Genomic DNA, 24,753 nt, shown 5'->3' with positions numbered 1-24,753 from the left:
AATGACTCTGAGATTCCATCTTACACCTGTCAGAATGGCTAAGTTAAAAAACACAAGGGACAGCTCATGCTGAAGAGGATGTGGAGCAAGGGGAACACTCCTCCATTGCTGGTGGGAGTGCAAACTTGTACAGCCACTTTAGAAGTCAGTGTGGCATTTCCTCAGAAAACTGGGAATCAATCTACCACAAGACCCAACTCTTGGGCATATACCCAAAGGATGCTTAATCATACCACAAGGACACTTGCTTAACTATGTTCATAGTAGCTTTATTTGCAGTAACTAGAACCTGGAAACAGCCTAGATGTTCCTCTACGAAGGAATGGATAAAGAAAATGTGGTACATTTACACAATGGAGTTCTACTCAGCTGTTAAAAACAAGAACACTAGGAAATTAGAAAGACAATGAGTAGAACTAGAAAAAAAACACCCTGAGTGAGGTAACCCAGACTGGTAAAGATAAATATGGTATGTACTCACTCATAAGTGGATATTAGCTGTAAAATAAAGAATATAATTATGCTACAATCCATAGACCCAGAGAGAATAGTTAACAAGGAGAGTTCGTGTGTGGACGCATGAATCTCCCTGGGAAGAGGAAATAGAAGAGATTGTGAATGGACCAAGGGCAGGTGGAAATGGGACCATGAGCAATTAAGTTGGAGAGGCATGGAGGGGGAGCATGCTGAGGGGGACTGCTGGGGGTGGCATTTCAGGCTGGGTGAAGCCTGGGCAGGGGAATCTCCCATGAGTCTATGGGGAAGACCCCAGCTTAGACTCCCAGCAATAGTGGATAAGTAGCCTGAACTGGCCATCTCCTGTGACCAGACTGGTGCCTGGCCCAACTGTCATTAGAGAGACATCATCTAGCAACTGATGGAGGCAGATGCAGAGACCCACAGCCAAACATTAGGCGGAGTTCGGGAATCCTGCCTTGGAAAAAGAGGAGGAGGAGGAGCAAAAGGAGGAGAAAGAAGAGGAGGAAGAGGAGGAGGGGGAGAATGAGGAGGAGGGGGAGAAGGAGGAGGGGCAGGGGGAGGGGGAGGAGGAGGAGAAAGGAGCATAGCAGCCAGAGGGATCAAGGACAGCAGGGGAAGGCCACACAATCAACTAACCTGGGCTCATAGGGGCTCACAGAGACTGAACCAACAACCAGGGAGCCTGCATGGGACTTTCCTAGGCATTCTACATATATGTTACAGTTGTGTAGCTTGGTCCTCTTGTGGGACTCCTAACAGCAGGAACAAGGGCTGTCTCAACTATTTTACTGGCTTTTGGGGCCCTACTTCTAATACTGGATCACCTTGTCCAGCCTTAATACATGGGGAGGTGCTTAGTGTTACTGCGACTTGATATGCCATGTTTTATTGGTACTCATAGGAGATCTGCCCTTTCCTGGAGGGAGACAGAAGGAGAGGATTGGGGGTAGAAGTGGGGAATGGGGGAGAGGGAGTGAAGGAGAGGATGTAGGTCGGGGGAGGCTGCAGCTGGCATGTACAATAAATAGATGGAAAAAAAGAAGTAGAGGCAGAAACGGTCATTCCTGAAAACATACATACATACATGTTACATTATTACAGACTGAACAGGTTATATTTAGGAATATATGTGTTTATATATATGTATATGCATGTGATACCAGTGCAAAGAGAGGCCATGAATTTAAAGGAGAGTGGGAAGGATATATGGGAGGTCTTGAAGGGAGGAAAGGGAAGGTGAGAAATCTTGTAATTATATTACAATCTCAAAAAAAATGAGGTTGAGGGAGGCAGGGGATCATGAGTTTCTGGGCTTCATATTTAGGGGCTGGATATGGCTCAGTTGATAAGAACATTTGTGGCTCTTCCAGACGATTGGAAGGCGCCTCACAACCATCTGTAGCTCCAGTCCCAGGTGATTATTTTGACACCCTCTCCTGGCTTCCTGGAGCACCAAGCATTCATGTAGTGTACAGACATATATGCACGCAAAATACCCATACACATTAAAACATTGAGCATAGTTAGTACCACTGCCTGATATGTATACAAATACAGGTGTATACACTGTCATTGTATACAGGTGTCATAAAGTGCTCTGGATCTATATCAAGGTCGCAGCAATTAGGGCAAACTCAACCCATGAATGGACAACCCTGCTCCGCCTGGCTCAGTGAACTACAAATCCCAGCGGGCTGTGCGCGACGCTCGCGGCCGGGCTGACGCCTGGGGGCGTGGCATCCGAGGGCGGGGTCGCGCTGCGGGGTGCTGGCCCAGCGGCCGCGGAGCCTAGGCTGAGGGAGCGAGGGGCACTCGCTGAGGGAGGGCCGCGCGTCGGTGCCCTGCGATGGAGCGGGCGAAGATGGCGGAGGAGAGCCTGGAGACGGCAGCGGAGCACGAGCGGATCCTGAGGGAGATCGAGAGCACAGACACGGCCTGTATCGGGCCCACGCTCAGGTACCGGGGCGGGGCCGGGTCGGCGGGAGCGGGCGGAGCGCGGCGGCTGGCAGAGGGGTGAGCCGCGGGTGTCCCGCGTCCTGGGCGAGGCCCGGCTGGGGAGCCTGTCTGGAGAGAGAGGGTGAGGCGCGGTTCTGCTGGGCCGCCGCTCCCTCCTCGGTCAGCAGCTCTTCAGTCAGGAGCGGGTGCCGGCTCTGCGCGCGTTGGATCTGCCCATCACAGCTCCTCCGAGAGCGTCCTGGTTACCTCCGTCCTGGAGGAAGAGTTCTACCTTCCCTCCCCGGAGAGCCTGGGGCGTGAGGACGACCCCGCCCAAGTGCGGCCTCGGGACCTTGCCTACACCGGGACCTTGCCTACACCGGGACCTTGGCTACACCGGGACCTGCTCTTTGCTCCCTCCCCTGACACTTTCTCCCATAGCTGCCACCTGCATTGCCCGTGGAGCTGTCCGAACGTACCTGGCCTGGCTCCGCTTAATTAACTTGCACTTGTTACACAAAGCGCCAGGCACTGTGCGGAATTCATGTACAAGTCCATCCATGGAAGCCATTGAGCAACCCTACCGCTGGGGTGCACTTACTGCTCCCCTGTATCTGACGAGGCACAGGGAAGGGAAGTGACTTGTCCAAGGTCACAAGGGGAGAAAAATGGGTGTCTGGTTCTCAGCCCAGCAGGCACTCTGCACCTGGACCCCCTGCCTTTCCTTCTTTTTTTTCTTAGTGGCGCTGGGGATGGAACCCAGTGTCTTGTAGTGTGCCAGGCAAGCCCTCTTCAGCTGAACTGTGTGCCCAGCCCACAGATCCTTCACCACTTTTGTTCTGCCTTAGTTGGGGATTACCATCTGTTATACTTCCTGTTGAAAATTATTCACCAAGACCAATTTTGAACCCCCGCAGTTTCCTGATATCCTAGAACTAGTTCCTCCTGGTCCTTTCCTGGGGTGCTTACTGGTCTCCAAGGTTCAGTCTATGCGTTGAAAATCACTTGACCCCTCCTCGTACAGCGTTGGCCCAGTGCTCCTCCCTCCAGAAGCCGTCACTAACCATTGCTTACCTTGTCGTGGGGAGAATTGTCCCGGTAAAGAATGACCGAAGGCTGAGGACTTTTGCTTTTAGCTTCACTTGCACAGCTTTCTTCTCCAGGCTCCATTGTTAGTGCCAAGCAAGTTTGTTCGGTGTCATCCCTCCTGGAAATAACTGTCCTTAATAGCTTGTATCCCTCCCCCACTTTTTTTTTTTTCCCACTGCTCAGGTTTGAACCAGGGCCTCCCGAATGCTACAACAGTGCTTTACCACTGAGTTGAACCCCCAATACACCCCTAGGTGACTTTTAGCTCTCCCCTTTTTTGTGCCAGTTCTTTCACACAATTGCTTCCCTGTCCTCTTCGTATCATGTTCATGGCCATCAAGTTCCTCTCCTTTCCTATTTTCTTGTGTTGTGAAAGGCCAGTGATTTTCATTACATGGTTCTTTATAAATCCCGGGGTCACTCACTAATAGTCTCCTAAATGTGTTGTTAGCAGCTATTACTGTTTGCCTTTCAGTAACTAAAATGTTATTAGAGTGGCTGAAAATGTTACGTTCTAGTCTCTTAATTTGGCTGCTGAATTGAGTATTTGGGATCACTGGAGTTGAGGAAGGATTCCTTGTCAGAGCATCATCCATGTTGTCTTGAGTTGCTTGTGGCTTTCAGTTGCTGTTGTTTTATGCAATAAATAACTTATTTAGTATCATAAATTTATTTTACTGTGATTTAGTATGTTTATTTTTTGGAGGGGAGATGTAGTTTCCTGTATCCTAGACTGTCCTCATACTTGCTGTCTAGCTGAGAATACCCTTGAACTTCTCATCCTCATCATACCCACACCTCCTAAGTGCTGGGATTACAGTCTAGCACCACCGTGCTTAGTTTTATGCCATGCTAGGGATTGAACCTAGGGCTTGCTGCCTGTTAGGTGAGCATCCTACCAATTGAGCTACATGTCTAGCATCAGTAGTACATGTTTGTATAAACTGAATTTTGCTGTTTAATTTTCTGGTGTCTTGGCTTTAGTAATGTATATGTTGCTGAGTGGTGGTGACACATGCCTTTAATCTTAACACTTGGGAGGCAGAGTCAGGCGGATCATTGTGAGTTCGAGGCCAGCCTGGTCTATAGAGTGAGATCCAGGACAACCAGGACTGTTTCACAGAGAAACCCTGTCTTGAAAAACAAACAAACAAACAAACAAACAAAAAATGTATATGTTATAATTTAAACATGTTGTCCATTCTACCCAGATTTTCTCATTATTATCACTGAATTCTTTTTCTTCTAGTTCTGTAGTTGTGCATGAATTAAGTCTTTTACTTTATTGGGACATTGTTAATAACAATTAAAAAAAGTCCAGGAACTATCACATGACCCAATCCATTTTAGTTGTTTTTCTTGACTATATTGTTAGAGGATTTGGATTAAATTTTTAAAAATTATTTTATATTGGTGTTTGCTTGCATGTATGTCTGTGTGAGGGTGTCAGAAGCCCTGGAACTGAAGTTATAGACAGGTGTGGGTGCTGGGAATTGAACCTGGGTTCTCTGGAAGAGCAGCCAGTACTCTTAACCACTGAGCATCTCTCCAGCCTGGATTAAATTTTTTTTTTAACATTCATGTATGTATGTATGTATGTATGTGTTAGTATATGAACATACATGTTGATGCCACGGCACATTGTGGAGGTCAGAGGACAACTTTCAGGATAGGTTCTCTTCTTTTACCACGTGAGTTCAGAGGATTGATCTTAGGTTTGGCATCAACCAGAGACCTGCTTGCTGTCTCTGGCCCAAGGATTTGGAATTAATCAGTCAATCAATCAATTAATTAATTAATCTGTTGACCATGTAAATGATGCTGGCCTCAAAGATTAAGACATGCAGCAATCATGCATGGCTGAGAGCTTTTTTTGAGGCTGTGGCATAGAAACCCAGCTACACTTCAACCTTGGCTGAAGAGAATCATTTGTTCATGGAGGCCATCCTCTTCAGTGCGGCTTGGGAAGGTCACAGAGCAGTGAAGAGGGAAGGGAACACCTGCTTAGCTAGCCATGTCAGCTCAGTCAGCCTTGGTGATCAGGGGTTATGATGCCACAGCCAGATTTCCCTCACATCTCAAGTACTAACATTCTAATTCCAAATCAGTTATGAACAATAGCTCCATGTTTTCATTTTTCAAATCTCATGTCTGTATTTCTACTCTTATTATATTATTTAACCAATAGTTGTCATTTCCTTATTTTGCTTGGTGGGTCAGAGCAATTGGCATTTACTCTAATTGTACTTATAATTTTGTTTTTAAATTTTTAACTTGAATAATGAAATACATTGCCATTTAAAAAGCAGCTTTAGAGCTGGGTGTGGTGGTTCATGCCTGTAATCCCAGCACTTGGATGGAAGGAAGATAGGGAGTTCAGGGTCATTCTTGGCTACATAGCAAGTTCAAGACCAGCCTGGGGTATATGTAGCTTTATTGAGATACAATTCATATAATAACGTATGATCTACATATTGTTTAAGATGTGTAGCTAAATGATTTGCAGTATATTCATAGAGTTGTGCAGCAATCACCATAGTCTAATTTAGAACTGTTTTATCCCTCCCCAAACAAACACATACTCTTTGAGAGTCACTTTTCACTTTGTTTCCTCTCCTCCATGCCATTCTCACTTTGCTCTTTTTATTTATTTCTTCAAGGCTGTCCTTGAACTATGTGTAGCCTAAGATAACTTTGCACTTCAGGTCTTTTTGCCTCCATCTTCTAAATGCTGGGATTACAGTTGGGCACCACCACACCCAGCTTCTTACTTGCTACTTTAGGCATCTGGACATTTTGTATAAATAGATTTATACAAGAATTATTTTTTTGCTACTTATGGTAATATTCTCAAGGTTCATCCATAGGGATGAGTATCTGAACTTCATTTAATTACTGAATAATACTCCATTGTATGGATGTACTTGTATCACATTTTATTTGTTCGTCAAGTTGGTGTATATTTTGATCATTTCCATTTTGGGGTTGTTATGGACAATGTTCTATGTCCTGTTTTTTTTTTTTGGTATATGGACTTATGCTTTTATTTCTGGAAATCAGACCAAGCAGTTGAGATCATTATGGAGCTTCCCCAAGGCAGCTGCAGTGTGTTCCAAATGTCCAGTGGTGTAAGGGTGGTTTGGCCGTCTGCTTGACTGACAAGCCCTTTTGCTGAAGGCATCTAGAGCAAGAGAGAGTCTAGCATCTGCCAATTAGGAAATCAGATTGCCCCATTCTCCAAGATTTTCATTTACTTATACAAAAATACACATCAGAAGGATGCTTCATTTTTTTTTTCCTTTGAGACAAGGTCTCTGGAACCCCAGGCTGGCCTCATAATTGCCACGTAACTGAGGCTGCCCTTGAATTCCTGATGTGCTCCTGCCTCTTAACTCCCTTCAGTAAGAACCAAAAGAATCTATCATTAATCCTAACATTGATTTTTAACAGGTTAGTAGTGTTGCCTGTTGTTAATTTTAATAGGAAAGAAGTATATGAAAACCTTTCAGTGGATTCCGATAAAGTCTATTCCTGGCAGTCATTGAAGGAAAAGACATCACTCATTACAGATTACTTATTTTTATAATTATAATTTCTTTTAATAATATTAATTTATAATTATAAGTATAATATGATTGAAATTATTATTGTGTGTGTATGATGTATGTGGGGGTGCATACAAACCATGGAGTTTGTGTGGAATCAGGGCAACTTTATGAAGTTAGTTCTCTTTCCAATTCCAGACATTGATCTCAGGCCATCAAGTTTCCATTAAGTGCTTTTAACCTCCCAAGTCATCTTGCCCATCTGCTTTAAAAATATATTAAAGAATTGCATTTTATCTATTTATTTTGTGTGTATGCCACAGTGTGTGTGGGCATGTGAAGGTCAGAGAGCAACTTGTGGGATTCAGTTCTCTCTTTCTACCAAGGCAGTCTTGAGGATTGAACTCTGGTTGTCAGGCTTGGTGGCAAGTGCCTTTAAGACCCACTGAGCCATCTCACTGGTCCTGAGAATTTTATTTTATTTTTTAATTTTATGTGTATGTGTATGTCTGTACACCATGTGTTCAGTGCCTGTGTAGGCCAGAAGAGGATGTTGGATTCCCTGGAGCTGGAGTTACATACTGTTGTCAGTGGGTGCTGGGAATTAAACCTCATTCTTCTGGAAGAGCAGCCAGTGCTCTTAACCTCTAGGCCATCTTCCAGCCCCTCCCCAACTTTCTAGACAGGTCTCATAGTTCAGGCTGGCTATGTGAACTACTGTGAGGCTGAGGATGACCTTGAACTGCAGATCATACTGCCTTCACCTCCCAAAAGGCTAGAATTAAAGCCACGTGTCACCCACTGTGCCTAGGTTATTCTTGGCTCTGAGTTTAAAACCAGAAAATTGTTTTTCCCACAAATCCTGACATCATGCTCTGTATGATGTTAACATAGATTGAGCAATGTCTAAAAACTAATGAGTAAGTTTTTACGGTCAGTTTTGGTGAAAGCATATAGTGTAACCAGTGTCTTCGTCGTCGTTGTCGTCGTCGTCGTCGTCGTCGTCGTCGTCGTCGTCGTCGTCACTGTTCTATTGCTGTGAAGTGACACCATGACTAAGGCAATTCTTATAAAAGAAAGCTATGTACAGTTTCAGAGGGTTAGTTCATTATCATCATGGTGGAAAGTTTGCCAGTTTGCCAGCAGACATGGTGCTGAAGAAGTAGCTGGTAGTTTTACATCCTGACAGTAGGCAGCAGACATAGTGAGGAAACTGGGTCTTTTGAAACCTCAGAGCCCATCCATCCCAAGTGGCACACCTCCTACAGCAAGGCCACTCCTTCTCCAACAAGGCCACACCTTCTAATCCTTCTAAACAGTTCATCAAGTGGGGACTAAGCATGCAAATATATGAGCCTATGGGGGCGTATTCTCATTCAAACAGTTAGTGTGCAGTTTGTGAGAGCAATAGGTCACTTCCTTAGTGCAGCATGTATCCAGTTTCTATGGTTTCTAATCTGGATGAATATCTGCAGTGTGTGTGTGTGTGTGTGTGTGTGTGTGTGTGTGTGTATGTGTGTGTGTTTTAGCCAAGTTTTTTTTTTTGCCAATAAATGAATATCAATAAGTTCAGGTTATATTTTTCTGCGCCTTCTTACTGAATGTATCCTCTTTTCTTGGTTAAGTATAGAGTGATAAATGTTTTAAAAGTGAACCAGCTGTGAATATAATTAGTATTTTTTATGAGTTTGAAGAACCTGAATAAGCTATTCTATGTCTCTAAAAGAATCAGTGTAAACTGGGTGGTGGCTCACACCTGTGATCTCAGCATGGCAGATCTAGAGTTCCATGTGGGATATAAATTGTGATCCTGTTTCAAAACCTACAGATAAACCAAATGAGAGAGAGTACCAAGGACAGGGCAAGGTTTTTCTCATTTGGGTATGCTCTAGCATGGAAATTAATGCCATCATTGTCATAATAATTTTGTTTAGAATAATTTAAAATTTGAGGTTAAAAAAAGCCAGTCTTTACTGTTTGAAACTTTGCCAATCAAACTAGTAATTATAGATATTGTATGTTAAAATATGTAATTTAGAAAATATGCTGGCTGGAACATGTATTTCTGACTAAGGAAACTATTTAGTTGTAATGTGTGTAACATTACACACATTGCTCCAGATACATTTTTTTTTTAAAGAGTTCAGCTATTAATTCTCAATAAGTGAATGATAAATTTAAGCATGTAATAGATATTTGTACAACTAATTTAAGCTACACATTAAAACATCTAAGTGGCCTAGAACTTAGTCCTTTGCCTCAATGTTATTTGTTTTGAGACAAGGTTTCTCTATATAGTCCTGGCTGGCTAGGAACTCACTGTGCAGACCAAGGAGGCCTTGACTTCATAGGGATCTACTTGTCTCTGAGTGCTGGGATGGAAGGTGTGGGATCAAACACTGAGATTCAGTGTTTTTTTTTTTTTTTGTAATGGTATATATGGAGTTAGGACTCTGTTAAAGTGCTACATGCTGTTCTGTCTTGAAGAGTTAACATGCAGCTTGTATTGTACTACATTATTTCTTCACTTAACTGTGGGTTGAGAACAGATTGATGATTATGCAAAAGCAAAATCAGTAATAATAGCCACAAACAGTTCTAAGTATTTGAGTATTTATGTATTTAGCTTTTTGATTTTTTTTTGATAGAGTCTTGTGTAGTGTTATGTAGTCTAAGCTGGCCTGGAACTCATGTGGTTTAGGATGTCTTTGTTCCTGTTGCCACTTCCCCTCTTCATGCTGGGATTAGGCGTGCGCATCACTGAGCCTGGTTCATTGGAAGATTTCCATTCTTTGAGAGTTTAAGACTCCAAGTAATTGTTATATTGTATGTTAGATAAGTAATGATGTTCATTTGCTAAAAATGATGATTGGATTCAAGTATGGGCTCTCTAGCTTTATATAAAATTTAAAAAATTACTTTTTTATGTATGTGCATATGCGTACATACTTTGATGTGTGTGTAGAGTCAGAGGGCAAGTTTGTGGAGTTAGTTCTCTCCTTCCACCTTCATGTGGATTCTGGGAATTGAATTTAGGTCATTAAGCATGCGCAGCAAGTGCTTTTACTTCCTAGGCCATTTTGCTGTCCCCACTTTACATAGTTTTTGAGTAAAAATTGTAGAAGAATAGACTTTATAGACCTGGTTTTGTAGGTCTTAAAGGCCTGGCATGTTCGTTGTTCTGGTATTATAGAGTAGAACACCAGGTCCTTTGTACATATTCCCTGCCTAGTCTTATTCTTCCTATTTGCAGCATCTGTATTATGTTTATTATTATTATTATTTTGGTTTTTTCGAGACAGGGCTTCTCTGTGTAGCCCTGGCTGTCCTGGAACTTGCTCTGTAGACCAGGCTTGCCTGGAACACAGAGATCCGCCTGCCTCTGCCTCCCAAGTGCTGGGATTAGAGGCGTATCCCACCACTCCTGGCAGCACCTGTATTTTTAAAACTTGTGCATTTTTTTCTTTTTTGAAAGTTGTGTCTTTACTTGTTTCTTTACATTGGTGCTTGCTTTTTTTTTTTTTTTTAAATCTTCCTTAGAACTTTAAAACACACATTGTTTGGTGAAATATTCAAGCAAGTGAGTAAGCATCATCATTGTGAAAACAATGTCTGTTTCCTGGGGAAGTTCTGCTGCTAATAAACAGTAAAATTCTAAAGGTTCTATACGGACTGTGATCTTGTCAAGCAATATGGTTGTATAAAAATAACAGATGTCGGACCTGGTTGGTTTTCGTATGGACTTTGATTTAAGGAGTGCCATTTATGGAACACATTTGGAAAAAAAGGTAATAATAGAGCTATTCAAATGTTTGAGTTTGTGTGAGGTGAAGAAGTTTTATGACATTTGTAAAGAAGAGCTGTCGTGGAGACTGGTAGCATCAGAGAAATAAAAGGAAGAAGGTGGGATGAGAACAGCTCTTGAAATCCAATGAAAATAAAATTGAAAGCATTCAGACAGTCATGGTAGTGCAGGCCTATAATCTCAGAACTTGAGAGGTGGAGGCAGGAGAATCTCAATTTGGATGCAGTCTGAGCCACATATTAAGTTCTAAGATAGTCTGCGTGGTTCATAATGAGACCCTGTCTCCTTCCCACTGGCAAGAAAAACTTTTAAAATAGATGTGGATCTGACTGAATATATGTTTTAGGTTTTGAATAATTCTTAGATGATTATAAATTCACATATAGTTGTACAAAATAATACAGGGATTCCCCTGTACTCTTTACTCAGTTTCTCCCATTGAGAGCATCTTGTAAAAACCACTGTTAACAATGTCAGATCCGCAGTATTGGCACTGTACCTTGACAGTCAAGATTAACATACTTCATCACCACGAGGAGCACTCAGGGTGCTTTCTTTTAGCTTGGCTCATTTCTCTCTGCCTGTATTTCCTCTTCCAATCCTGACAACCAGACATGTGTTTTTGTATCAGGTTTTCAAAGAACCATACCTTACATATCCTACCTAACATTCTAGGTTTGACTTTTTCCGCTTAGCACTGAGGTTTATTCATTTCTTATAATGTAGCAATAGTTTGCTTTTTTTTTTTTTTTTAATTACTGAGTAGTTTTCCATAGTATAACTGTACCACAATTTATCATTTACTCACAAAGACATCTTGGTTGTCTCTGGGTTTTGGCTATTATATTTTTTTTATTTTTTATTTTTTATTTTTATTTTTGGTTTTTCGAGACCGGGTTTCTCTGTGTAGCTTTGCACCTTTCCTGGAACTCACTTGGTAGCCCAGGCTGGCCTCGAACTCACAGAGATCCACCTGGCTCTGCCTCCTGAGTGCTGGGATTAAAGGCGTGCGCCACCACCGCCTGGCTTGGTTTTGGCTATTATAAACAAAGCTCCTATATAAACATGTTTTTGATTCTTTTAGTGGATCAAGGAGTAGAATTGCTGGTGTTATAGTAACTAACTTGTTTGTCAAAGGGTTCTAATTCCTTCACATCTTTACCAGCATTTGGTTTTGCCATCTTTAGAAATTTGGTTAGTATGTTATATATGTAACAATATTTCGTTGTAGGTTTTTTTTTTTTTTTTTTTTTTAAAAACTGGTCCTTAGGTAGCTGAGGCTGGCCTTGACCTCCTGATGTTCCACTGCCTCCACTTGTGCTACTCCATCTGGCTTCATTGTAGTTTTTTTTTTGTTCTGGTTGTTAATGATGTTGAACATATTTTCATGTGGTCATTTGTTTTGTATATAACTCAGGGCTTCGTGCACTCATGTACTTCACCAATGACCTCTCTCTATCTACTACATTTTTTAATTGAGGGTAAGCAGAATTGTTTTTTCCTGAAAGTTGGAGGTGTTTTTTTTTTTTAAAGAAAATGGTTTAATGTGTGTGTGTGTGTGTGTGTGTGTGTGTGTGTGTGTGTGTGTGTGTTAAGGAAAGGGCAGTTGTAGACACAATAATAAGGGTAGGTATAGACTTCTCAAGATAAGAGATAAAAGATAACTGTTCTTTGAAATAATGGCTCAGGTTCAGCTTTCCAACCAGAAAAGACCATTTTCTTTTTCTTTTTCTTTTTTTTTTTTAGAGACAGGGTTTCTCTGTGTAGCTTTGGAGCCTTTCCTGGAACTCACTCTGTAGCTCAGGCTGGCCTGGAACTCACAGAGATCTGCCTGCCTCTGTCTCCTGAGGGCTGGCATGAAAGGTGTGCGGGGGCGGGGGGGGGGCGCAGCTCAGAAAAGACCATTTTTAAGGAGCAGGGAATTGCCAAGTGTTTCTTGTATAATTCTAGAGGAAGAACATCTTTCTAAGTAAGGACTTTATTTTGCTTGAACTTTTAAGTCAGTTTTAAAGTATAAGTGCTTATATATGTGACTAGTACTGACTCAGAAAGTGGCTTCTTTTTAGTAGTTACATGAAAAAATACTCGGTATCTCTAATCATCAGAGAAATGAAATCCAAACTGCAATGAGATATCATATTATTACCTCTTACCTATTCAGATGGTCATTATGAAAAAGACAAAGCTTGGTGGAACACACCTTAATTCCAGCACTTAGGAGGTGAAAGCAGGAGAACTAGGAGTTCAAGGGCAGCCTCAGCTACATAGGGAACTCAAGATCAGCCTGCACTATACAAGACCATGTCTTAAAAAATAAAGAAAAAAGACAAGGTCAGTGTTGGTAAAGATATAATGAAATCTCTATAGACTGTAAATGGACGTTTCCTGTTCTGACCACCTGGTCCCAAATAAGCCACTCAGTGGCTGAATGTGATAATAAATGCTCAGTTGATAGCTCAGGTTTGTTACTAGCCAATTCTTACATTTAAGTTAATCTATTTCTATTAATCTATGTATTGCCACATGGCTTGTGGATTTACCTGCCCTCTAGCATGTCTTGCTTCCTGGGTAGCTGGCTGGCATTTCTCCTGACTCTGCCTTCCTTCTTCCCATCATTCTCAGTTTGGCTTTCTCACCCTAACTTCCTGTCCAGCTACTGACCTGTCAGCTTTTTTATTAACCAATGAAAGTAATACATATTCATAGTGTAGAAAAGGATGTTCCAATAGGCTGCTGATGGAATTGTGCCTTGGTACAGCCAATATGGAAAATAGTATGGAGATCCCTCAACAAGTTAAAAGTAGAACCAATATGATTCAGCAATAGATGAAGATAACATGGTGTTAAAGGAGTGCATGTATACACCCAGTAGAAGACAACTCATACTTAATGAAGAGAATCCTGTCATTTTGACAACATGATTTAATCTGGAAGACATTCTAAATGAAATAAGCCTAGAACAGAAAGACATCAGAAATGCTGATTGTTTTAACTCATAAATGCAGTCAAAAAAAGTTGAACTCAGAGTCAGAGGCTAGAATGGTGGTTATCATAGACTGCTTGGGAAGGAGATAAGGAGATACTGGCCACAGGGTACAATGTTTTATTAGGCTGAATATGTTCTAGAGTTCTATTATGTGTCATGGTTACTATAAACAATAATGTAGTTCTTCATAATGGTCCAGTGATTGATGTATCATCACAGGCTTTTCTACAAACTGCCTCTGACAAAACTATACTGTAATAGAACTGAATAGAAAACTCCTTGTAATAGAATTGTTTACCATTATACTAAGAAGGTTGAGAGAACCCAAAATCTGCATGTGGTGTGTGCCCATTCTATCTTCTAGGGGTTTGTGCTGTGAGACTCAGAGTCTGTATGAGAACATCTAACAGAGAACAGGTCGGCAGGGCCTGTGGTGAATCCATGTATGCTAAACTTGCTCATGACAGGGTCCAGTATGCTTTCTTTGTTGAGGATCAGAAATCTCTGTGAAAGTTTTGTAGCACAGAATTATAAAGTTAAATAAATGTAAAGTCTTTTTAAGGAATAAGAAAAACCTGTACTTGAAAATTGCAAAGAGTGGATCTTAAATGTCAGCAATAAAAAGTGATAAGTATGTGAGATGATGGCTGGTTACCTCGACTTAGTAATTTTGTAATGTTTATCTGCAGCAAGACACTTCCACTGTAAACTTACAAATTACCCTTAATAAAGCTGAGCAAAATTGAAAAAAAAAATAGAAGTATGCATTATCATCATTAGAAAAAAGAGACAGTGGCCTCTTTTCAGTAAGTTAAATTCTGGCAGATTGCTAGGCTAGGAAAATTAAGCTTTTAGTGTTTTACTAGATGTCAGCTGTCATCGCCTCCATTATCAAAGTCATGCTTTGGACATCATGGCCTAGAATTTGTCCTTGTTAGAGGTTTATTAAAGTAAGCCAGGGGTTTATTATTAAAGTCAATTCTGAAAAGAATCTCATGGGTCATCTTTGTATTTTTTTTTTATCCTACCCTCACTATATAGGCTTGGTAAGGAATTTTATTTTTGTTACCTGACAGTAAATTGGGTCCTGGAAGCTCAGTTTCCCTGCTGCTCAAATTAGTTTTAAGTTATAATGTTTGTTGATAGGAGAAGAGGAATTTGTCAGGATATTTGAGGCAGAGTCCTAGAAGATTTTCATTTATGTCTTCTTCTTTTTTTAATTTTTATTTATTTGGGAATCTCACATCATATTCCCCCAACAGTCACCTCCCCGTCTTTCCATGTCCGCTCCCTGTCCACTATGACCTTCCCACTCCAAAAAAAGACAAGTCCATTCTGTGTTGCCCATATATGCCTGGAACATGGTCAAATTCCTTAGTGGCCAGCCCTCCAAAGGAAGATTCTTTCTCAGCCTGCATCCACACCAGAAGCTATCAGCTGAGGAAAGCTTTGCAGTGGCCAGAATGGGGCGGAACTAGCTGACCTACACCCATGCTACTGCCTGCACTGCAGTGCTGTTGGTGAGGGGTAGGACAGGCTCTTTCACACTCATGGACATTAACATGGCTTCAGACTTCAACCCTGACCACAGGCATCTGCATGGGATTTGGTGGTAACTGAATTTGGGCCACTGAACTCAACATGACCATTGTCCATATCAGGACCCCTGATCCACTCATGGCCCTCAACTGCTGCATGGACCATGAGCCTCAACATGGTCTCAGGTGGTTACACATGTCACTCACGTCAACTTGGTGCACCAAGGCAACAAAGCCTTAGGACATGACCAGGGCATTGTATAGTAGCACAGACTGTGTAGGTCCTTATGGATCTCAGGCTTCATCTCTGTCTGGGGAAGCAGCATGGGCCACAGACACCAACATAACCTCTTGTGCTATCGTGGACCACAGTGGTCCTTCGAGCAGGTCCAATCCAGAAAGTGAATGTTTCATCATCTCAGGCCTCCATCATTGCCAAGAGCCAGGAGGAAACCATGACCTGGCAGCAGGTTCAGGGCCTGAGACTGCATAAGCTCCAGGCTGTTGTACGCCAATGCCCTTGAACTCCTTGTGTCTCCAGCCTACCTCCAAACTCAGGATCCTCCTGCCTCTGCCTCTCAAATGTTGGGATTATAGATATGACCCACCATGCCCAGCAAAGCAGACTGGTCATTTTTTTCTTCAGTTTTAGGGTAAAACCTCGATCTTACACATACTAGATAAGAACTTAGCTTCATCCCCAGACCAGAGAACTTTATTTATTTTATAGATCGATTTTACTTTTATTTTATGTTTATGAGTGTTTTGCCTGCATTATGTTCTGGGTGCAGTGTCCAAAGACCGGAAGAGGGTACTGGAGCCCCTGGAACTGGAATGATGGTTGCTAACCCCCATTTGGGTGCTGGAAACCAAACCAGGGTTCTTTGGAAGAGCACTATGTACTCTTAACCTCTGAGCCATCCTTCCAGCTTCCAATTAAGGATCTTTTAATTAAATTTTCTGTGGTTAGTGTGTTTAGTTTCTTCACAGATTAGCAACTCCAAAGTCTTAGAAATGATGTACTTGCTATCCTGAGATGATAATGCTTGGATCCATTTAATAGATCCATTGTATGTTGAATCATCCTCACTTTTTTTCCCCTAGAGATTTGAGTATTACTCACTGATTTTATCATTGTGTGGTCAGCAGGGATTTCAAGTTTATTATTGTTCAGAGTTTTCTGCAAGTTGCCCTGAGTATCACCAGGCTTTTGGTAACTTGCACTATCTGGAGGTATTTTTTTTTTTTTTTCGAGACAGGGTTTCTCTGTGTAGTTTTGGTGCCTGTCTTGGATCTCGCTCTGTAGACCAGGCTGGCTTTGAACTCGCAGAGATCTGCCTGGCTCTGCCTCCTGAGTGCTGGGATTAAAGGCGTGCACCCCCTGCCGCTGCCTGTGGAGGTATTTTTATAATTAGGTTGAAAATTTTATTTGTTCTTTTGAGTCACACTAGGTGGGGCTCCTATTTTATTTAAGGTATTTTAAGAATTTATCTCTTAACTGTTATCAGCAAACAGGACATTAACTAGACTTGGCTTTCATTTATATGCTACTAACAATACCAAGAGGTGTTTAATAGGCCTTTTTTCCTCCATGATACAGTGGATTCAGGCTGTATGCTGATACAGGTGTTTTGTGTACAACTAGCCACTTTGCCATGGGAAGTCACCAGATTTTGAGTTTGTTTTAAAAAAACTGGTTTTTAAGCTTTATTTATTTACCATTTGTAGGACTGCATTTCTGATTTTACCCTATAGTTTCTATTTCAGTAGACTGTGGTGTAGCCACAACTAGTCATTTCTTTCTTCTGTAAGTTTAAACCACAAAGCATCACATGAAAGGGAAGTCAATTGGTTTTTCATAAAACTGTTGAAGTCAGGTGTGATGGCACAACTTAAATCTCTGCATTCAGTGGCAGAGGCACGTGATCTCTGAGTTGTGGGCCAACATGGCTTACATGAACAGTTCCAGGACAGTCAGGGCCACATAAAGAGAAAACCTAACCAAACCAAACCAGAAAAAAAAAATAAAAAAGGAAAAATATTGAAATCTTATAATAAAAAGGAACCTTTTTCTTTCTGAATTTTTCTTTTTTTTTTTTTTTTTTTTTTTTGGTTTTTCGAGACAGGGTTTCTCTGTGTAGCTTTGCGCCTTTCCTGGAGCTCACTTGGTAGCCCAGGCTGGCCTCGAACTCACAGAGATCCACCTGGCTCTGCCTCCCGAGTGCTGGGATTAAAGGCGTGCGCCACCACCGCCCGGCTCTTTTGTTTTTTTTTTTTAAAGACTGGATCCCATGTAGCCTAGGCTGTCCTCAAGCTGAGGATGACCTTGAATCTCTGATCTTCCTGTCTCCACCTCCTAGTGTTAAGAGCAAGGCCATGTGCTTATGTATTTCTAGGGTTCAGACCCAGGTTTTTATACATGCTAAGCAAGTGCTCTACCAACTGAACTGCATGCCCAGCTAGTATAAAAGTATTAAAAGAGGGGTTGGGGATTTAGCTCAGTGGTAGAGTGCTTGCCTAGCAAGCTCAAGGCCCTGGATTTGTTCCTCAGCTCCAGATAAACCAAAAACAAAACAAAACAAAACAAAACAAAACAAAACAAAACAAAACAAAACAAAACAAAAAAACCCCCAAAAACAAAAAAGTATTAAAAGAATCATCTTGGGAGCTGAGAGTGTTAACTATGTGGTAGAATGCTTTCCTTTCCCCCTTTCCATCCTTCCCTCCAATTCCTCTTGTGTCCTACCCACTTTTGCTCTCTCTCAAATCCAAGGGTTCTTAAAATTTTTAAAAAAAGTTATGCATATATGCACATGTATAGTAATTCCACTTGCTCAACTCATTTATATATGAATTATGCTTCCATGTTAGCATATCTATTGGTGGTGTACTTGTTCTGTTGTTTTTCTACTTTTTAAAAGAAAAAGATTATTCTTTTTATAAGTGTTTAGAAATAGTTTCTTTTCTGCTATATATTCTGCTATTAAAATATATTTAATAAGGCTGAGAGTGGAGCTCATGCCTATAATTCCAGCCCTATGGATGCTGAGGTAGGAGGATTGGGAATTTTAGGCCAGTTTGGGTTAAATAATGAGGTACTGTTCTAAAAAACAAAAGAACAACTGAACATAGACACAGATACAAAAAAAAAAAAGGACCCCAAACAGCCTCTCCTAGTAATAACAAAATCCCCAAACTGTAAACATTTTATATATTACATATAAAATAATAGGATAGAAACAAAATAATATACATAATTATATAACATTAATGCTTAAAATAAGCCAATTAAGAATACATCTCAAACTTGGTGGTTGTGGCACACGCTTTTAATCCCAGCGCTTGGTAGAGTCAGGCAGATCTCTGTGAGTTTGAGGTCAGCCTGGTCTACAAAGTGAGTTCCAGGACAGCCAGGGCTACACAGAGAAACCCTGTCTCGAAAAACAAAACAAAACAAACACAAAACAACAACAGCAAAAGAATATTTTGCAAGGACTAGGGAGATGGCAGCTGTAATCCCAGCACTTGTGTGTAGATGTAACCATCTTATTAAATAAGAAACACAGAGCCAATATAAAGATGAAAGCCCAAGAGGTCAGAGCGATAGCTAAGAGCTAAAAACCTTACCCTTCATTGTCGCTGCTATCTTCCTCAGCAAGAGACCTACTTCCTGTCTGTTTGTCTTTTTTATAGACTTTCTATTCTGCCTTCTCATTGGTTGTAAACCCAACCACATGACCTCCTCGTCATTGCCCCCAACCACATGACCTCCTCGTCATTGCCTGTCTCTACAGACCTCCAGGTCTTCTATGGTTGGTATTGAGATAAAGGCATGTGTCTCCATGCTGGCTGTATCCTTGAACACACAGAGATCAGCCTAGCTCTGCCTCCCAAGAGCTGGGATTAAAGGTGTGCACCACCACTGCCCAGTTTCTGCTATGGCTTGCTATTAGCTCTGACCCCCAGGCAACTTTATTTATTAATATACAAATAAAATCACATTTCAGTACAATTAAAATATCACCATACTTGTGAAGCTGAAACTGTAAGATAATTGTAGCTTACTGGCTATCTCGCCTAGCAAATCAGTGAGCTCCAATTTTAGTGAGAGATTCTATCTCAAAAAATAAATTGGAGAGCAGTTGAGGAAGATATCTCATGTTGACAGCTGGTCTCCATGCGTACCCACACAAACACAGACTACTTTTCAAACAATATGAACTTTGGCTAAATGATTTCTTGTAAGTATACCTGGGAATAAATTAGTCATTGTTATTGTCTTAGTTAGGGTTTCTATTGCTGTGATGAAAGCACCATGACCAAAAAGCAAGTTGGGGAGGAAAGGGTTTATACACTTCCACTCACTCCTCTTCTTTTGGTTAGATAGATGACAAGTGCATGATGGAAGATTCATATTAGTTTCTTCTTTGCTTTTCAGCAAATTCCATAATATAAGTCTTTTTGACCAAGAAAACACTAAAGTCAATTTTAATATATTTTTGTGTATCAAAAAGAAAAGGATGCTTAATTGCAAGTAATGTTATTTCTGTGTTGGCTTTTAAAAACATGAAAGTAACTATTTGCTTATGTATGTGTTTGAGTGTATGTGTGTGCACCACAGGTATATAGTACTCACGAGCAGAAGAGAGGGTACTGGATTCCCTGGAACTGGACTTATAGGTGATTGTGAATTGCCATGTGGGTGCTAGGAACTTAACCCAGATCCTTTTGAGGAGCAGCAACTGAACTTAACCACTGAACCATTTCTCTAGTCACTCTAGATTGGTTTTTAAATAAAAAAAAAAAATCATGTGTGAGTGTTTTGCCTTCGTGTATGTATGTGTATGTGCCTGGTGCTCACAGAAGCCAGCAGAGGGAGTCAGATCCCCTGGGCCTGGAGTAGACAATTTTGAGTTTCTACGTGGGTTCTGAGAACCAAACATGGGTCTTCTGTAAGAGCAGCAAGTGCTCTTAACTCTTGAGCCATCTTTTCATCCCCTTTATATTGGCTTTTATTAATCTCTTTTCCCCACTTCAATATTCCTTTACTTTAAAACTGAATGGTTATTTTAATGAGCTATGAACTGGATCAATTGTTAAATCACAGAGGATAGATTTACCACAGTTGTAGAAAAACCAACCTGAATAAAAATATTTACAAAAACATTATTTTATTTAATTCATGTCTGTCTATATGAACTGGATATCCCATGGTGTAACTTTCATCCATCTTCAGTGTGTTAAGAATTTTTTTTAGTCCTGTGTTCACTCCCAGTAGAAATAAACTTGACCACAGAAAAAAGATGATACAACTAATTTTACTTCCTATATTTCTTGTATTTTATGAATAGTTTTGTTCCTTGAAAAGGAAAACATCTGACGTTAGGGAAAATTACATACACATCACTTTTCAGTATAAGAATGTGCTTGGACTGTCAAGGATGTTCTTAATAAACTATGCTTTCCCAATTCTGTTTTATATTCTTTGAGACTAACACAGTAATTGACAAACCAAATATTTAACAAATATTATGAACCAAAAATGTAAATGGAAAGAACACAGTTAAGGAGAGTAAATGTAAATCTAACCATTTTATAAACTTCAAATTTACCATGTAGATAACGGCAAGCATAAAAGATGAGGGTTAATTTTGTGTAACTTCACTCAAATAAAAATTATACCCAAGTTTTACAGTTTTTAAGTTTTATCATAAACTCATATTCCCTTTGCCCAAAGTAAGATTGAAAAAAGCATAGAATAAAATTGGAGTACTTCTTTATTATTAAAAAATTATTTATTTTAAAGAAGATTTATTTTATTTGTATGTGTTTCTGAGTATGTGTACCAGGTGTGTGTTGGTGCCTTTTGGCATGGTCAGAAGGGATCAGAAACCCTGGAGCTCAAGTCACAGGTAGTTATTAGCTTCCGGATGCGGCTGCTTGGAACCAAACCCAGATCCTCTAGCAAAGCAGCAAGTACTCAATGCCAAACTATCTCTTCAGCCTCCCTTCAGTACATTGTTTAAAAAAGTTAAACTCTAATCTTTAGTATGTTGGCAATAAATTACAGACTAGACTTTTTTTTACATTGTTTATTGTGTGTGTGTGTGTGTGGGGAGAGAATGAAAAATTATATATGTGTGCCATGGCATACATGTGGAGGTCAGAGGGCATCTGTGAGTGTCAGTTTTCTCCTTCCATCATGTGGGCTCCAGGGATGAAGTCTAGGTTATCAGGTGACAAGTGCCTTTACCTACTGAGCCATTTCACTGCCCAGGACTTGAGTATTTTAATCACTAGTTGTTGTAGTTACTTTTCTATTGCTTTGAAGAGACACCATGACCAAGGTAACTTATAGAAGAAAGCATTTAATTGGAGTTTGCTTACAGGTTCAGAGGGTTAGTGTATGACCATGATTCTGGCATCTCCAACATCTTGGGATCTTCAGTGTAATTCAGGATTCATGTTTTCAGCTTTATGTGATAGCCTCTCTGGGCCTGCATGCAGGGACTCCCTGGCCACATGCCTTCAGGGCTTCAGCAGTTTTCCTGAACTAAAGAAGAACAACCCCTTTACTCCTGTATTCTAGATTCTAAAGCCAGAAACACCGGCCAGTGCTGCCAAGTATTCTATGTTTGGGATGGAATATGGCCCCCTCCTTGAATTATGTTTATATAGCCTTTGATCTCTTTCTTTTGTTGAATAAGCTTTACTTTGATTTTGGAGTAGATTCTCTGGGGGTTTTCTTTTTTATGAGTTGCATGATTATCTATCTATGTGGGGTCTTGCCTGTGGGTATCACTCCCTTCATTCCATTTCTCCTTACCTCTTTTAGCACAAACCTAGGTTTAGACATTACATTTTCTGGTGTTCTTTTTTCTCCTCAAATTGTGCATTTTGTATTTCCTTTTGCCCTGCTTGTACTTTTTCATTGTAGATCTGCATTGAGTGGTGATATTTTATTTGTGCTCTAATAAATAAAGCTTACGTGGAGATCAGAGGAAAAAGCTAGCCACTATGTTGAACAGAGGTCAGGCAGTGGTAGCACACACCTTTAATCTCTGTGAGTTCAAGGCCACACTGGGAACAGAGCCAGGTGTGGTGGCACACACCTTTAATTCCCAGCACTAGTTAACCATGGAGGTCTGAACAGACAGACAGGAAGTGATAGAGCTGGGCAGAAAGAGGAAGTGATGTAGCTGGGCGGAGAGAGGAAGTGAGATGGCAGGGCACAGAAAGAGTATAGGCATGGGTATCAGGGTATACAGCTCTCTCGTTGGCTGAGGATTTCCTAGTGGTAAGAACGTGGCTGGCTTCTTTCCGCTTATCTGATCTCTCAGTTTTCGCCCTAATATCTGGCTCTTGGTTTTTTTTTATTAATAAAACTGTTTAGCATTTTGTCTTACAGATCACTAATAACCACATAACACAGTCAATACTAGGCTGTCTTGAAATCTGCCAACATCACAAGAATTGTCTTTAGCCCAGTTGCTAATATTGTTTCACTCTGGAACTTCTTGAGCTAGGCCTCCATAGTTCATATTGCTCTCAGCACTACTGTCTTCTGAGCTCTTACAGCATTCTTAACAGCCCTACTTAAAACATCCAACCACTTCCCTAATGCAGAGTTCCCAAGTCAAAATTCTTCTAACAAGCTTCATGGCCAGGCCCATCATAGCAATGCCTCACTTCCAGTACTAACGTCATCTTAGTTACTTTTCTATTGTAAAGAGACACCATGATGAAGGCAACTTATAAAAGAAAGCATTTAATTTGGGGCTTGCTTACGTTTAGAGAGGGAATCCATGACCATTTTGGCATGGGGCATGGCAGCACACTGGCAGGCATGGCACTAGAGAGTAGCTGAGAGTTTACATCCTGATTTGCAAGTTGGTGGTGGCAGAGGTAGTGGTGGTGGTGGAAGGAGGGGCTGGACCTGCCCTGGGCTTCTGAAATCTCAAAGTCCATCTCCAGTGACACACCTCCTCCAACAAATCCACATCTCCTAATCCTTCCCCAAATGGTTCCACCAACTAGGGACCAAGCATTCAAATATATGACCCTTTAGGGGACCATTTTCTTTCAAACCACCACATTAATCAAAATACAGTTTTAGGACCCAAATTGCTCAATATCATATAATTAAGAAACAGCAAAGCAGGTCCGGAGACTACTGGAGAAAAGTAAATATAAAATGATCACAGATTTACTTTTTCTGATTGCCATTTTAAAATATTTGATCCTTGGGGTTCTACAAACCATAATGCATTCCATTATTTCAGCAAGTAATAACTAAAATATTTATTATCACATACATTTTGTTTTGTTTCGATTTAGTTTTTGTGTGTTTGTTTGAAACAGGCTGGCTTTGAATTCCATGTGTATATGAGGATGACTTTGAACTTTTGATCCTCCTGCTTTCACCTCCAGAGTTCTGGGATTACATGATCTGTCCTATGCTGGTTTATTTGGTGTTGGGGATCAAATTCAGGGCTTCATGTATGCTAGGTACAGCACTATGTTGACTAAACTCCACTCTAGCTCCTGTTTTGGTTTGTTTAAAGATAGCGTCTCACTGTAGTACATAAAGGTCTAGAACTCATGAGCCCAAACTAGCTGTTCTCAAACTCAAGGCAATTCTCCTGGCCAGGCTACTGAGTCCTGAGATTACAGGTAATAGCCACCACACTCAGATCTATTTTCAGTTTTAAAGACTGAGTCAGAAAATAGAGAACACAGGCAAGGCTGCCCAGTGTTTATTTATGAAACTTGAGTTGTTTTCATAATGACATGTGTCATAGTAGAACTGGGTGTGGCTCGTAATCCCAGCAGTTGAGAAGTGGAGGATGGAGAATCAGAAGTTCAAGGCCATCCTTGACTACCCAGGTCAGCCTGGGTTGCCTGAGACACTTAGGTTTTGTACTTAGTCTTTTCCCTTTAGTCCATTTCCAAATTGTGCCCTTCCTTTTATATGAAGTCCAGATTTTAAATAATTCAGGTTTACCTTTGTATACTTTTTCAAAGACTCTTAAATTTTCTTAAAAAAAAACACCTTTATGTTATTATTACTGTATGTATGCATGAGCACATGCCATGATGTGCTTTGGGAGGTCAGGAGAGTTTTTTATGGTGTTGGTTTTCTCCTTCTACCTTTATGCAAGTTACAGGGATCAAACTCAGGTTGTCAAGCTTTTGTGGCAAACACCTTTACCTGTTGACCCGTCTAGTTAGCCCTCTGTTATATTTTCATTATCCCTTTTCTCACACTGGACTAAGAAAATAGACTTCTTCCCTTTTTCTGAATAACCAGAGAAAAGATCTTTTTTTTAGGAGTTGGGGATGGGGATGTTTGCAGTTGGAGTACTGAAGGATGTT

The 24,753-nt window shown here is 40.8% G+C and overlaps 1 protein-coding gene across 4 annotated transcripts in view; it reads left to right on the top strand.

Moving 5' to 3' along the window:
- The first annotated feature begins 2,200 nt into the window (after positions 1 to 2,200).
- Exoc6b (exocyst complex component 6B) overlaps positions 2,201 to 24,753 on the top strand; it is a 491,948-nt gene continuing 469,395 nt past the window's right edge. For 2 of the 4 annotated variants that reach the window (XR_013049947.1, XM_006991543.4), the window contains exon 1: positions 2,201 to 2,436. Coding sequence is in view for 2 of the 4 variants with exons in the window: in XM_006991543.4 (XP_006991605.1) it covers positions 2,327 to 2,436 (110 nt within the window). In the remaining 2 variants the exon portion in view is untranslated. The remainder of the gene's footprint in view (positions 2,437 to 24,753) is intronic. The other 2 variants (XM_076567062.1, XM_076567063.1) reach the window with 2 other exon arrangements.

This window comes from Peromyscus maniculatus, chromosome 3 (genome assembly GCF_049852395.1).
Source record: "Peromyscus maniculatus bairdii isolate BWxNUB_F1_BW_parent chromosome 3, HU_Pman_BW_mat_3.1, whole genome shotgun sequence".
NCBI lineage: Eukaryota > Metazoa > Chordata > Mammalia > Rodentia > Cricetidae > Peromyscus > Peromyscus maniculatus.
The sequence above is the reverse complement of the archived record's forward strand: the minus strand, read 5'-3'. Positions and strand labels throughout refer to the sequence as shown.